This window comes from Carettochelys insculpta, chromosome 5 (assembly GCF_033958435.1).
Source record: "Carettochelys insculpta isolate YL-2023 chromosome 5, ASM3395843v1, whole genome shotgun sequence".
Classification (NCBI taxonomy): Eukaryota; Metazoa; Chordata; order Testudines; family Carettochelyidae; genus Carettochelys; species Carettochelys insculpta.
In genome coordinates this window covers 7,875,102-7,891,247 of record NC_134141.1, presented here as the reverse complement: position 1 = coordinate 7,891,247, position 16,146 = coordinate 7,875,102, and the positions used below count along the sequence as shown (strand labels likewise).

The 16,146-nt window shown below is 38.7% G+C and overlaps 1 protein-coding gene across 2 annotated transcripts in view; it reads right to left on the bottom strand.

The window, feature by feature from the left end:
• Positions 1–897: 897 nt before the first annotated feature.
• Positions 898–16,146, bottom strand: part of TMEM38B (transmembrane protein 38B) — a 46,069-nt gene continuing 30,820 nt past the window's right edge. For both annotated transcript variants that reach the window (XM_074994623.1, XM_074994624.1), the window contains 4 exons: positions 15,139–15,323; positions 9,896–9,983; positions 6,786–6,903; positions 898–3,738 (listed from right to left, as the gene is read on the bottom strand). In XM_074994623.1, the coding sequence (XP_074850724.1) occupies positions 3,529–3,738; positions 6,786–6,903; positions 9,896–9,983; positions 15,139–15,323 (601 nt within the window). In that variant the 3' untranslated portion in view covers positions 898–3,528. The remainder of the gene's footprint in view (positions 3,739–6,785; positions 6,904–9,895; positions 9,984–15,138; positions 15,324–16,146) is intronic.

The following is a 16,146-nucleotide window of genomic DNA, read 5'->3' as shown; positions in this document are numbered from 1 at the left end:
TATGAAAAGGTTTCAGATTTCCTCTGGAATGGGAACACAACTTATTACTAAGTTTTTCAGAAGGATTATACAATTTGAACCTCTCTCAGCCGGCACACTCTCACCCTGCAATATTCGTAATCCAACATGATTTTAGTTAGCCAGACAACTGCTTATCATGGGTGTGGCCAAGTTTTCTGTGGTCCATAAAGTTTGTTTACAGCCATCAGCCCTCAGTGTTCTGTGCTGTTATTTAGCTCTAATTTATCCCATAAATGTCTTCTAACAACCCAGTAAGCAGTGGAAGTGCTGGAAATGCTGTTAGACAATATTGACCACCCATGGTCTGGCAAATTCTCCCATTCAGCACTGGTCATGTCCTGAGGGTGCTGGACTAGGGAGGTTCAACCTGAAGGCTATGGTTACACTAGCTAGTTTTGCAAACAAAACCCCAGTTTTGTCAACAAACCTGGTGGAACATCCACACACAATGCATTTTGTCAACAGTTTGTCAACAAAACTCTGAACTTTCACCAGCAGCATTCTGCCTCTCAGCCATGTGGCATAATGCTGCTGTCGAAAGATTCTCTACATAAAAAAGTAGCGTGGACACTCTGGCAGTCCTTCTCTCGACAAAACAGGGCGTCCAGAACAATGGGCAGCCCTGCCTCTTGCACTTCGGGTGCCTGTTTTGTCGAGAGAGCAGCTGGGCAGTCTGATTGCTATGCTGATGGAGTGGAGTGCTCTTCTGATCTGCTTTCAGTGCGTGGCTGCACTCTGTTGCATGAAATTTTGTCAGGAAATCTCATAGAGCACTATAGGGTAACTGTAGCTGTACTGTATTTCTCTCTGACAGTAACTTTAGAGGTGTTACATTATGTTCTTATATTTTTAAAACATCCAAATAAGAAATATGAGGAAAAACAGATGTTTCCACTTATTTTATTAATAATGCAATTTTTATAAATCCATGCTGAACACAACACACTACATTTTCTGCTTCAAATTATGTAAATTTATTGTAAATAATTCTAAACATATTTTCATATACGCATTTGGGTTTAAAATGGCCAGATATTGGCTAATATTTCACAGTAGTACAATAGTTGCCCAAAGGGCAGGGGTGGAAGTGTTTCATACCCAATGTACCAAGTCTAGTACTATGAAGTACTCAAACACTTGCTGACAATCTTAATATACCCCTTAGGGACTCAGAGTTATCTGAACGTTTTACATGTACAGAAAGTACTGTAGTTACGAGGTCTCTCATTGTTAGCTGCCTGTTAATCAGGTAATTAGCAGTTACTTTTAATGGCATCCAAATACCCCCATATAATCCAAAATCATACAGGTACTTAATATTCTGTTCAATTCTCCTACCACTTTTTACTGGAACATAAACTGAGCCCCAATATTATAAGGCAAAAATCCGACACTCATTTTATCCTTTAGGCCACTAGGCTCATAAGACTTTTGCCTAGTGATGCGCTGGATTTCATTTATTTGTTTCCATGTTGAAGATTAGATGGTTGTTCTAGTTAACAGGACTTGAAATGCAGGGCCAGTAACCTGGACACTGCTTAATATCTAAGGTTTCCTATAAAGTCAGAATCTAATCTCAGAAGAGACTTGAAGTAACATCACGGCATTCTACCTGCAACTTTCTTTCTGTGTCATGTTCTCAGTGCATGGGGAGGTTTTTCTAGCTGCCAACCCTGCAAACACATCAAACTGCTTGAACATTTGCTCTCAGTTGTTTTGGTTTGGACTAACAGGAAGAAAAAGCACAAAAAATATTTTGGTTACTACAATGAATATGTAGGACTATGAATATACAGAAAGAAAAGCTTTATTCAAAAGGTACCGTATTGCATATGTCTGAACTCAGATTATCTCAAATTCAGATGCGTACCTTGAAACTGAAATTTCATTTTCAGATTTTAAATCTGTCCCCTGAGCTAGTTCAATAATTGGGGTTTAACCATAGCCATTTTTCAGAACTGAATGGCAGTCTGAAGAGACGTGCATTTTCTCTCCTCCTTCCCAATTTTACATGGAGATAACTGGTTTAATTTAGCTACTGAAATGCTTCAAAAAGTGCTCACACCATCCGATGAAAGTTAGGCTTACGCAGTCTGGTGCTGTCAGAAGAAACACAGAAGAAAATAGTTGTGATGACAAAAATAATGACTGGCATCTTTCATTTGGCTTCTCACAAAATACAAAATCTTTTGAAACACTAATTAAATCTACAATTGAGAAACCAAACTAGTATGCAACATACACAAGGAACAGGAGGAGGCATCTCAGGAAAGGCTGATAAACAATTATGGTGCAACTTACACTAGAACTGCTCTAACTCATCATCACCATCAAGTACTGCTCCACCAACACCTGTAAAAGCGTATGTGGTGGACCAGACAGTGAACGAGTATTTTTATTACCACAACATAAGAACCTAATTTAAACAGGGTTAAATGACAGAGGTATGACCTCAAATAGCAATGAAACAGTACTGGTATCAAAACTACCTTAGAAAGCAGGAAGTGATGTGCTTGGGCTAAGATGACGTTAGAACACATTCAGCCACAGCAAAATGAAAATGAAAGAAATACTTAAAAAAAATTACATGCTTCAATACAAATGCACATTAACAATTTAATAGACATAATATTATATTATTGTCTGTTTTACTGCCTACCGATCAGCAAACATATAAATCAAAAATTTTAAGTGACAGTACCAAAATAGGTTAGCTAAATAAACGTTAGTACTGAAAATTCTTCTTTTAAAGTGCAAGGGAATTTACTTTTACTCTGGAAAGCAGAAAATGTGGAAAAATATTCTCTGATTAGTTTGTGACTAAACAGAATCAATATCAGTGCAACATGAATTACAGCTGTAATTCAAATATTTTTGTAGGGAATAAATGCCTTATTTTGGCCACATTTCCACAGTTTTACAGTGCAAACTATTTACAGTGCTACTTTTCTTATTCACGTACCATAGACATCTTGTAAAATTTTACTTTGGCTCCATTGCTTAACTGAACAAGATTGCAAGAGCATAGAATATGCTACTGTATATTACTATCCATTTTAGTTCTTGTTTTTCAGCTGCATAAACAGAAAATATATGCAAAAACAAATGATAAACGAAAAAGGAAAGTTCAGTCAAATCTGATTGTCTCATTTTGTTACTAACTTCAACGGAGTTTTACATTTAAAAAGTTAGTTTTTTCATAAATATAAAAACAAAATTATCAACAAATTTCTCATTTAGTAAAATCATCATCACTATAAAATCTCTTATTTAGTACCATTTAACTTAGAAACATCCACCATGATACACACATTCCCAAAACCTGAATTGCAATTTAGAAAATATACTTTAAAGGCTAAATATATAACAGTAATACACAAAGCTTATCACTGCTGCCAGTCTGTTGTCACATGCATTTGCTTACGTATTATTTTCTTTTTCCCATCATTTAAAATAGAAATGTTTTAAAATGTTACGGTCATATGTAATAAGAAAATTTTTGGCCACTTATTCAGTTTTCTTTGCATGTCTTTTCTTAGTGCTTTCACTGGCCTCTCCAGCAGTATGGTCACAGACTGAAGAAGTTCCGTTGGAAGATACTCTGGCCTCGCCTTTTACTTTAGATGGAGTCTGTTGCCAACCAAAGAGCATGCGGCCCAGCACAGACTCAAAAGGAGCAAATGGAGAAACTGCAGATTGTGTCACCATCATAGTAACCTATAGAGAAAGTGGTCAAATTTAAGTTAGAAAGTCTTGACTCTCCAAATAAAGACTAAGAATAACAACAATCAGCATGTATGTACTGGAATACCTCCACTGGTTTTAATTTATGCTTCAGTTACTCCAGCAGAAGTCTGTGTTTGGCCACTCCTTTATCAAAAGCATTCTGCTTAATTTTTATATTAAACTCATCTGCTAAATCACACAGAGCTGCACTGAAACAACAAAAAGCTATAAATAAAACTAATTTTTCTGACAAATTTGTGTCGACCATTTTTATGCTTTCAGCCCTCTGAATTCTGCACACCTCTAATTTGAAGTCTGTGATAGTGCATTTCTAGCCTCTGATGTAAATCTTTGTCCAAAATAACTGTCAGTGAACAATATGGAAGTGCAGCACTGTTGCAAAAAAGGTAAGCATCATTCTGGGATGTATTAGCAGGAGTGTTGTAAGCAAGACATGAGAAGTAATTCTTGTGCTCTACTCTGTGCTGACTAGTCCTCAGTTGGAGTAATGCCTTCAGTTGGGACACCATATTTCAGGAAAGATGTGGGTAAGCTGAAGAAAGTCCAGAAAAAGAACAACAAAAGTTGCTAAAGGTCTACTTATAGCCTCTGAAAAAAGATTGAAAAAATTGGTTTGTTCAATTTAGGGAAGACAGAGAAGGAACATAACAGTTTTCAAATATATAAAGGGTTATTACAAGGAGGGGGAGCTAAATTATTCTTGTTAACCTTTGAGGACAGGATACAAAGCAGCTGGCTAAATTGCACCACGAGCAGTTTAGCTTTGATATTAGGAAAAATTTGCTAACTATCAGTAATAAACTGCCTAGGGAGGCTGTGGAATCTCCATCATTGGAGATTTTTAAGAGCAAGTCAGACAAACACGTGTCGGGGATAGTCTAGATTGGGGTGAGCAAACTTTTCACATCAGATCCCACTTTTTGTCCATTGAATTAGCAGCCCCCACCCCACCAGCCTAACGTAATCCAATCTGACAGAAATTTTGGTTGTTAACATGGGGAAAAAAAACCAAAACCCCTTTTGACACATGTAAGAAAATAAGTATGTAGAGTGTAAAAACTATCAAATCGGTATGCAGAAGAGTAACCTGAAGATGAAACGAGGCCCCTGTACACAGAAGAAAGTCAGTGCTCTGGGAGGCTTCCCTGTACAATTTTCTGTGCATTGCAAGAATTATTTCACTTATAGGAATTTAAAACCAAAATCTGTGCAGAAGCCTTGGCATATTACAAGCCATTATGTACAGATGCTTTTAGCCATAACTAGCAAAAAAGAATGACTTATTCACCTGTACACATTTTTCAATTATGGGCTCAATCCTGCAAAACCTTAAACTCCAAGGAGACTGGTCCTTGAAGTTAGGCTTTGTTAGGTAAGGCCCTAATTAAAAGTCTAAGGAAATCCACACTTCTAGCTCTCTTCTGACTTTAGCATATCTCCAGACTGCTATCTGAAGCCTTCTGTACATTTCAGGCTATTCTGTCCACATAAGCAAGCATTTTGTTGTCCATTAGGTATAGATGTGTGACCACACCTATGTGCCCATGAAGGTGTAATGTAAACTTATTTACAACTTTATCTTGATCACTGAATAAAACAACTTTTAAAAAGGGACAGGTTTAAAACAAAGCAATAAAGTTACTGTAAAATACTCAAGAGACTTGTCTAAACTTAGTCAACTTATGGACAAACTGGCAACTAATGAACATCTTAACTAATAAGATAATTAAATGCTAATACAGACAATTCATAAGTATTATTCCTGTTTGTAGTTTTCATCTTAAGGGTCAGCCATTCACTCCCCTTCCTGGCGCCAGAACAGGCACTGTTCCATAGGCCATGTGGACTAAGGCTATACTGGTTCTACACCACTGAAGACTGGAGGCCTCAGGGTCAGTTCCCATCAAGTGACGTGCTTGTGAATTCACTCCCTTTGCCCTACTAGGGAGGCAGGCAGGAAGGAATCTGCTGCAGCGTGGTGTAGGGGCATCCCTGGAGCATCCATGCCCACGTACAGAGTGGTGTAGGAGCATCCTGGCCCACATCACTCCCATGGGTGCAAAGCTAGAACAACCCCTTGCCTGTGGTGGGCATGGGGCTGCTCTGGCCTGTACTGGCTATCCAGTTACATTTTAACATTCCTTGTTCACCCCCTATTTTAACATCTCAAGAACAGAGTGGCCACCTTTCAAGATTGTTATGGCTGAGATTCTGAGATTCCAACTTTGCCTTTTTCAGTGTTAATACAGTTGTGAATATAACCCAACTTTCTGGGAGGAGACAAATGCAGAACATGATAGAGCAAACCTTCTAATGGTTGATTTCTAAGGGAAGAACAAGATGTGTGCATATATCTCACATATGTACTTATGCATATATATCCACACCTTTTAAAAACAAAAATATACTAAACACTTCTCGTATTATTTTTCTCTTCTCCATCTTTATTTTCTAAATAGATGTGGAAAGATGTATCCAAAAATACAAACTTTAAAAAACAGCATGAAGACAAACTCAGCCTGTTGTATTTACTTATGAATGTATTTCAATTACTAGAAACACTTGGCCATTGGCTGCAGTTCTTTTTTGTTCTCCATGTATTAATAGACTGTCAAGTCATAACCTGTTGTGTTTTAATTTCTCTCTCTCAAATAATTTAATAGTTTGAAATATCAATTCCCTGTGCCAAATTCTTGAAATATTCTTTTAATGCAACTAGGTAAGGTCACAATGCAAATAGATTCCTGTTCTGCTTCACATATGGAAGTTACTTCAGGCTCACAGAGTTCAGATCCCTCACTGGCATTGGGCTGGCTGCACGAACTTTAATTGAGATATGCCCTTTTCCATCAATGGAGTTTGATCAGGTCTCTCCAGAAAGAGAAAACTGAAATTAGTATTCTGGTAGCGTATAAAGAGAGAGACACTCAACAACATGCACCTGGTTTTGGAAAGTACAGTGAGAAATATTGCTGTATTGCATATATTTAAATAATTAGACGTTTCCAAATTCTTACCTTTACAACCACTAGAAAGGTGGTGTAAAAAAACATAAGGTTATGTCTTGTTATCGGAAGGTTCTGAGAATGTTGCAAGGTGAAGAGAACTGCACCCACCAGAGTCACTTTCACAGGGCTGGAAACAAACAAAGTAAAGACAAGTGCGTGAATTTTCTCTCCTCTCCATCCCAAGCTGACAGAAATTATGATCCAGAAAGTGATAGCATACAACAATAGAACTATAATATTTGCTTGGCTGAAAGCAAATTGTGAAGTGTAGTAACAATATGGCAACGTTTCACATGCTAATTAAGTGTTTTGTTAAAAAATACTTAATCAGCTTTTAGTTTGCAGACTTCCAATTTACCAGAAGATTTCTTTGTTCCTGAATTTAAAGAAAAACACCCAATTTGCCACTTCCATACCATTATTTAATGTATGCGTATCTCTTTATTAGTCTCCTCTAAACTGTCCCAATATCTTCACTAAGGGTACCCAGCTTCACTATGGAGCAGACTGACCCTGCCATGGTCAATGTTCCAGTGTTCAATTTAGCATGCCTATTAGGGACATACTAAGTTGAATTTATAGGGGGCCTGTGTCAGCGCCAGCACTCCTGCTCCTCGTTAGGAATAAGGTAAGTCAACAGGAGCATTCATTCCCGTTGACCTCCATTAGTGGATATGGCACGGAAGCCTGAATTAAGGTACATCAACTCCAGTTTATAATTAACAACCCTGGAATTGCATCTTAATTTGACCTCCATATTGCATACCTTAATAGACCGGTCTTCAGTCACTTTACGGTGGGGGGGTGGGGGGCGGGGCGCTTTCTTCCTGCTGAGGAATTTTAGCTTAATTATACTCTTAAGTAGCCACTATTACTTAGTGGTTCAACTTAACTTATTACTTCCACCAACCTCTATATGTTCCTTGGGACTGAGTTAAAAATAAGCTCTCCTCATTGTGTGCTCTGGAACAAACCGCTCTAAGAGCCAATCATTTAAGGTGTCAAACTACTTGTCTAAATCTTAGACCACTGTGGCATTTGGTCACTCTGCAAAAGGCTGGACTCCCCCATGAATATTGTTTATTAGAATTAGTTCCCTCTGTTCACCCTCAACTTTGTGCAACTGTTATCTTTTAACTTGATCAGGAATCTGCTAGTATAACCCTACTTCATCATCATCATCAATAACCGGGGGCTCCGAGCCCATTGGCGTCTGATGCCTCTCTCTCTATTTCCTTCCATCTTTCCCTGTCAAGTGTGGACTGGCTTAGTTTCTGTAGACTAGCTCTGCACCAATCTACTATACCATCTCAGGAAATACACCGACTATGTAATATAGCACAGAAAGAAGGGAAGGTACCTAAGGAATGGACAATACACAAGAAAGGAAGTACACTGGAGTGCAAGACCTACGGAACAATTGCCCTAATGAGTCATCTAGGCAAGGTGCTGATGATGATACTAATGGAGAGACTAAGATCACAGATAGAAGAACCTACAGCACACGAGCAAGTGGGGTTCAGAAAAGACAGAAGTACCATACAGCAGATATTGGCACTAAGACTGATAGTGGAGAAAGCTCAACAAAAGAACAAGAGCATATATGCTTGCTTCGTTGATTTTCAAAAGGCATTTGACAGTATAGATCAGAAAGCGACTTGGGCAGTGTTGGAGTCATACGGAGTGGATAGCAGACTGATACAGTGGTTGAAGGATATCAATGGTATCAGTGAGGCAGCAGTGAGGCAGCAGTGAGAGCATGCAGGGAATTGAGAAGTTGGTTTAACTCTACTTGTATATTTATATTCTTATCATTTGGGATTTGTCAAGTTTCATTTCTTAACCACACTTTTACTTAGATTCATGCATTTAGCTTTACAACCAAAAGAGTGCATTTGGGTGAAAAAATTATCCAGGGAATTTTTTAACCAAAAGAATATCAGTATGTGAGGACAATGATCTGGATCCAGCACCTCTCTGTTTTGGCACATGATGATCTCAGCTTTCACCCCTCATAAGGCTAGATGCACTACCATAATTTTTAACATTTAAAACTCATTTTTCCTTCAGCTAGCACATTTTTAAAGAAAATGACTGCAGTATTTTAAACTGGCAGAAACACCTCGTTCGCTAGGTGTGAAATATTTAGGTCACTAGAGAGCAGCTGATACTATAAGCCTCACAATCCCTCCTTTTGGAAATAGTACAGCTCATAATTTTTGCATTTCTCTTCTGTCACTCTTTATTACCTAAGACAGTGACATGAAACCAGCATCCCTACATGTTTATCTGCTCCTGCTGCTTTTATAATATCAACAGTCATAACCCTGTTTTTGAAATAATCATTTCTGCAGAAACCAGCTGGGAAGTCACATGGGAGGGCAAAGGGGATTTTAAATGCCCACTATGAGCTTGTCTTCCTTTTCAGCAGTAATTTGTGGCCTACCAGCCAGTGCCAATTCTCTCTTTTCCAGATGCCAAGCTGGGTGCGATGTAATCCTCCCAATTTAGCTGCTGTAAGACAAAGAAATTGAAAGCTGAAACTCAAGTAGCATCTCCCATCTTGCAATGCACCAGAGCAATGCGTTGAGCTGTTTTAATGCTACATATTTAACAGATGGTTTGCATGTGTGTTCAGAAGAGTGCAGCTGTTTTTTTCTTCAAGAGTGTAAGTAGGAATTAGTGGAATACATTTAGCAGAAGGACTCTACTTACCGCCACAATATGTACCCACACATGCAGGAATGTAAGTTTCACTCAGTGTGAAACTGGCCACAATGTGCTTCCTTTCTGACCTGGGACGAACCACATCTCCAGTAGAGAAGGTTAATTTTTCTTACCCACTCAAATGAGTGTCCTGTCTGCGCAAGTTGCCAAAACATTTACCACTTAGTTCCAATTCTATGACAATTATTCATAAGGAAATCATCTGAGATTAACAACTCCTTTCACACAGGCCAGCCATCACAGCGATTTGGACCACTTATTTTGAATCTCCTAGAACCTGTTTTAAAATGGTCTACCAAGATAATTACTCACGCAGGTCTTTGAAAGTAAGAGCCAAAGAGACCAAAGTTGTAAGAATTATTGCAGTTGTACTGTGGTTTACATGAACTTACTAGGACATCTTCAGAAGTTCATTGCTTTCAGGTTTCCAAACACCTCTCACCAACTGCTCAAAGTTAGAGATTAAGCCACCACCAGCTCCTGAAAAATCCAATAAATTATATCATGTCACAGTGGAATGGTCTCAGTGATTTATAATCCAATGTGTTCTTCTCATATCTCTGCAAACTCCCTCTGTTTCAATGGGGGCAGGCTCTGACTCATGAACTACAGATTTGAACTTTCAGTAGTGATCAGTGACACGGGTGACCTACACAAGACATCTTAGAGAGACTGGATTGTCACCATCTTAAAATCAGCTCCCTGTTCAGGTGCCTCAAGTTGGGATTTGTCACTTTGAACAATTTAGGTACTGTCCTCTTAGGAAATGGTGTAAGGGGAAGGGTTTTAAGTTTATTTAAAACTGTGGAACCTCTCTGGAAAGGAGAAGCTTATAGAGGAAGGATGGGCTCCACCCAAACAAAACAGAACCAGACTGCTAGCATGGAAAAATTAAGAAGGTTTTACAGGAGTTTTTCAAACCAAGGACTGAAGGAAACCTGACAGGTGTTGAAGAACACATGGTTCAGAATGAGACATCCTGTAGGAGAATTTCTATTAATGGGCATTTTCTATTCTAGGAAAGAGTAGACGATAAAAACTGAGAAAGTGGTGGCACTGGAACAATTCTGAATGTGGAGGTGCACCCCCCTCACCACCTCAGACTGGGTTTGCAGCAGAGCCCATGAGTCCAGAGGCTGGGACCCAGAGAGGCAGAGGGCAGCCAGCTGGAACCCCCAGTAGCAGCCAGGCCCCTGGGCATGGGCTGGTGGCTGGGACCCCTCCACATGGAGCTGCAGCACCTCATGCCCCTGCTTCCTGTTCCTATGTGAGAAGGTAAAGGCAGGAACTGAAAAGAAGCAGTTAATTCGAAGAGTCCCATTCAATTACATCACATAATGGTAGACAACTGAAAAATGACAGATTCGATAAATACTCATATACAATGCTAGAAGTCTAAATACTAAGATAGGTGAACTTGAGTGCCTGATATTTAATTAAGATATGGATATTAGAGGCACCCCAGAAATTTGATGAAATGACAACAATCAATACAAGACATAGCAAGGCACAAAATATATGCAGGTGGCAGAAAAAGCGTAAAAATCAAACAGTAAAAATTTTAAATGAATCAGACAGTATCATAGGCTCTCAGGATACAAATTTCATCCTTGAGAAATACAAGTCTATCTGTAGGACTATACTACTGACCACTTTATCCAAAAAGTGATAGTGACTGTGAAATACTCAGGGAGATTAAAGAGGCTAGAAGAATACAAAATTCAGTAATAATGGGATACGTCAACTACTTCCATACTGACTGAGTACACGTCACCTCAGCAAGAGGTGCTGAGATAAAGGTTCTAGAAACCACTTATGACTGCTTCGTGGAATAGCTAGTTCTTGAACCCACAAGGAAACAGATAATTCTTTGTTTAGTCGTAAGTAAACAACACAATCTGCTGCAAGAGGTGAATGTAGCCAAAGCAACCATAATTCAATTAAATTTTCCATTCCTCTGGGAGGGAGAAATACCAAAGAAGCTCATGACAGTAGCATTTACCTTCAAACCAGGGAACGACACAGAGATGGGGAAGTTAGTTACACAGAAATTAAAAGGTACATCTGCAATAGTGAAAAGACTGCAAGTGGATGGAAACCTTTTAAAAATACTATAATACAGACTCAAATCAAATGTATACTCCTTACTAAAAACACAGTAAGACGACCAAAAATGTGCCATGAAATAACAGAGGCAAAAAGGTTTCCTTTAAAAACTGGAACTCATATCCTACTGAGGAAAACAGAAAAGAACATAAGCTCTGCCAAATCAAGTGTGAAAGTATAATTAGGCAGGCCAAAAAAGAATCTAAGGAGCAACTAGAAGAACTAACATTAAAAAGTATTTTAAATACATCAGAACCAGGAAGTCTGCCAAACAATCAATGAAGACAGTGGATGTTTAAGGTTCTAAAGGAGACTTCACAGAAGAAAAGGCCATTACACAGAAGCTATCCTAATTTTTCGTGTCCATCTTCACAGCAGAGGATATGTGGGAGACTCCCATATCTGAGATCTTTTTTTACGTGATAGATTTGAGGAACTGTTCTAGACTGAGGTATCTTACAGAGGTGGCTTCGGACCAAACTGATAAATAAATGACAAGAAGTCCCAAGGACCAGATGGTATTTAACCAAGAGTTCTGAAAGAACTCAAATATGGAATTAGAGCTTCTATTTATGGTCTGTAACCTATCACTTAAATCAGCTATTGAACCAAAATGACTGGAGGATAGCTAATGTGAGGACAGTTTTTTAAGAGGCTCCACAGGTGATCCTGGCAATTACAGGCCACAAAATCTAATTTCAGTGCCAGGCAATTTTGTTGAAATGATACTGCAGGACAGAATTACCAAACATATAGATGAACACAATTTTGTTAAGGAAGAGTCAATATGACTTTTGTAAAGGAAAATAATGCCTCCCCAGTCTCTCTCTATTTTCTGAAAGGGTCAAACACGTGGTTGAGGGTGATCCAGTGGACATAGTATATTTGGCCTTTCAGAAAGCCTTTGTCAAGGTCCCTCACCAAATGCTTTTAAGCAAAGTAAGCAGTCAGGGGGTAAGAGAGGAAAGGTTTTCTCATAGGTCAGTAACAGTTTAAAAGAGAGGGGAAAATGTACGAATAAATTATTCGTTTTCAGAAGAAAATAGCAGGGTCCACCATGTGCCTCTACTGAAACCAGTGCTGTTCAATGTATTCATAAAGGATCCGGAAAAAGAAAGTGTAAGATGGCAAAATTTGCAAACGATAACTCTATTGAGTAGTTTTGTAAGTGCAAAGCAGACTGCAAAAGGACCTCACAAAATTGGGTGACCTGACAACCAAATAGAATATAAAATTCAAATGTTGATAAATGCAAAGTAATGCAAGTTGGAAAACATAATCCCAACTGCACAAACAAAATTATGGGGTCTAAATTAGCTGTTACCACTTAAGACATGGAAGTCTTTGTAGACAGTTCTTTGAAAACATCTACTCAATATGCAGAGGCACTAAAAAAAAAAAAATCTAACGAATGATAGGCATCATCAGAAAACGGATAGATAAGATGACAGAAAATACTATGACGACACTATATAGATCCATCATATGCTTCATCTTGAATACTGTGTGCAGTTCTGGGCATCCCATCTCAAAAAAGATCTATTAGAATTGGAACAGGCAAAGAGAAGGGGAAAAAAAAATGGTAAGGTCTATGGAACAGAGATTAAAAAGATGGGGCCTTTCAGCATGCAAAAGAGACGACTAAGAAGGGGATATGACAGAAATCTATAAAGTCATGACTGATATGGAGAAAGTGAACAAGGAAGTGTTATTTACCTTTTCATATGACAACAACCAAGGGGTCACACAATTAAATTAATAGGCAGCAGGTTTACAACAAACAAAAGGAAGTTCTACTTCACACAAAAAGTTAAGATCTGGAATTTGTTGTGAAGGGATCCTGGAAGGCCAAAAGTGCAACTGGATTCAAAAAAGACTTGAGTAAATTACTAGAAAATAGGTAGGGCCCTACAAAATTAAAAGCCACGAAAAACACATCACAGATGATGAAATCTGTCTTCGTATGCTTCTACACCATATTATGCAGATTTCATGGGGGGAATCAGCATTTTTCAAATGGGGTGGGGGGTCCTGACCCAAGAGGAAGTTGCACGGAGGTAACAAGGTTATTTTGGAGGTGGGAGGAAGGCCACAGTTTTAATTCAGCACTGCCTTCAGAGCTGGGCAGCTACCAACTGGAGGCCCCGCTCTTCAGGAAGCAGCACAGAATTAAGAGGGACAACACCACACCATGTTGTTGTTCTTCCGCGCTGGACTCCTGGCCAACAGCTGCCACTCTCCAGTTGCCCAGCTCTGAAGGCAGCCCTGCCATCTGCAGCAGCACAGAAGTAAAGGTAGTAATACATCAACACCCCACCCACAACACACACATACAGACGTACAATAACCTTGCTACCACCCATCCCCCAACCTCTTTTTGGGTCAGGATCCCTTCAGTTACACCACCATGACATTTCAGAGTTAAGTAGTTGAAATCACACAATTTACATTTTTAAAAATCCTATGACCAAGTAATTGACCAAAATGAACTGTGAATTTGATAGGTCCTTAATGACAGGCCCCTCCACAGACATTAGGCAAAATGATCAGGGAGGCATCCACATGCTCTGTGTGTTTTAAGCCTCTAACTGCCAGAAGCTGGGAGCAGATAACTGGGGATATAGCACTCACTAATTGCCCTATTCTGTGCATAGCATCTGACATTGGCCATTGTTAAAAACAAGACACTGGGCTAGAAGATCCACTGACCTGATTCATTATAACTGTTCTATGGTCCTGGAGGAAAGTGGTTTCTCATAAGAAGGCAGTTAAGGTATATGCATGCATATATGAGGGGAAAAGCAAGCACACACTCATGCATGCAACACTCCAATACAAACCCTACAAGTTTTCCACTATAGGGAAAATAGCCAAAATTAACATAAGTTTAAATTACTCTTGTTGACATATCTGTGGGTTCCAAACTACCAAACAGAGACAAAAAAGTATATCAGGAGTAGAACCAGTGAAGTCTCTACTGCAGGGGAATATACAGTTCAAGAGGAAACCAAACACTGCTCCTCTGAAGTGTACAATACATTTCTAGATAGGTGATAGTATTTTAGCAGGCCATTTGATAAGGTTGGACAAAATACCTCTGGTTAAAGTATTGAGAGGTACAAAAAAGTTAAAAACTAACAATCCGCTCCTATAGAAACGCATCTTCTGTGTGAACAGTTCCATTGGGAAGTTAATCATTAAAAAGATCAAGTTATATAGTAGACTTGTTGAGTCCTTTTGCTATCAACCACCATATACTAAAGATCCTTGCATGAGAACACCCAGCTTTCTGCCTAAAGGCTAGTCTCAAGTCCCCAACAAAATTAGTCAATGCCATTCCTAATCTGATCAGAGAACCTGCTACCTGGACACACAGGCATTCCTTCCTGGAGGGGTTACAGTTTGAATTTAAGGCTACCATTCCCACAGGATAGATCATGCTGTGTTATTGCTAAGACCACATGGTTTGCAATTTAAATACCACTTAAAAGCTTCACAATTCATCAGAACAAGAGATTTTACACATTACCTCTGGCCCAGCCAACAGCTACCATGACAAGCCAGGCATTTTTGAAGTGGCTATTTGCATGTGCAACTCCTGCTGTTATCTTCCAAGTCCTAGTGACTTCTTTCATTCCTGCAACCATCAGTCGAAGAGGCAGAAAGGAAAAGCATCTGTAGGCTAAATCGTGCGGACAATAAAATACAAGATACCTGAAATTTAGAAGAAAATTTCTATTTGAAATCCCTTTGCAACAAAGCAAGTTGTTCTCCTAACCTAAAGCAACTTTACAAGTAAATTTGAATATCACTAAGGTTTCTTTAATCACATCCCTTTAGTCCAAATAGCTGTTAATATTTTAGCTCCAAACAGAAATCCTTTTAAGGATTTCACTCATTGAATTGCATTTGGATATTTATATTGTAGCCATCACCTGACATTCAAGCACCTAAAATATAAGATCTTTTTACACACACACACACACACACACACACAAAAAAAATGTTTCCAAACACATTATAAATTGTTTATCAAAGCTTCATTAAAGTAGAAAAGAAAAACTGAACCAATCCTTGGAATAGAACACATATTTCCTGACCATTAATATTCCTTGCTCTTCCTCAGGTTGCTAATCAGCTTGAATGTTGGTTTACTCTTTTTAAAAAGTAAATTTTGTGTAAAGCATTTGAGCTTCTTTATCCCGTTAAAATACTTTTAAAGCAGAATGTGAATATACTTGCATTCTGACACAGGGCTCTTATACTGCTAGTGACACAAAATTATGTAACTTTAGCAAGACTGCCATCCCTTGTTAAAGTGAATGCCATTTGTGATTTAAAGCTATTTTCAATACATTTCACTTCCTACAGACAGCAGTGCTTTTAACTTTTTGAACTTTCAAATTATGGGTCTAAGCAAACTGTTGTAATTTTCTTTGAAGAAGAATGCTGGTACGCATGCTCCAAATTTAAGGACTCTACAACCATGAGCTCCAATTTATCCAAAATGGACTCTCTCTCTGCCATTTCCACTACA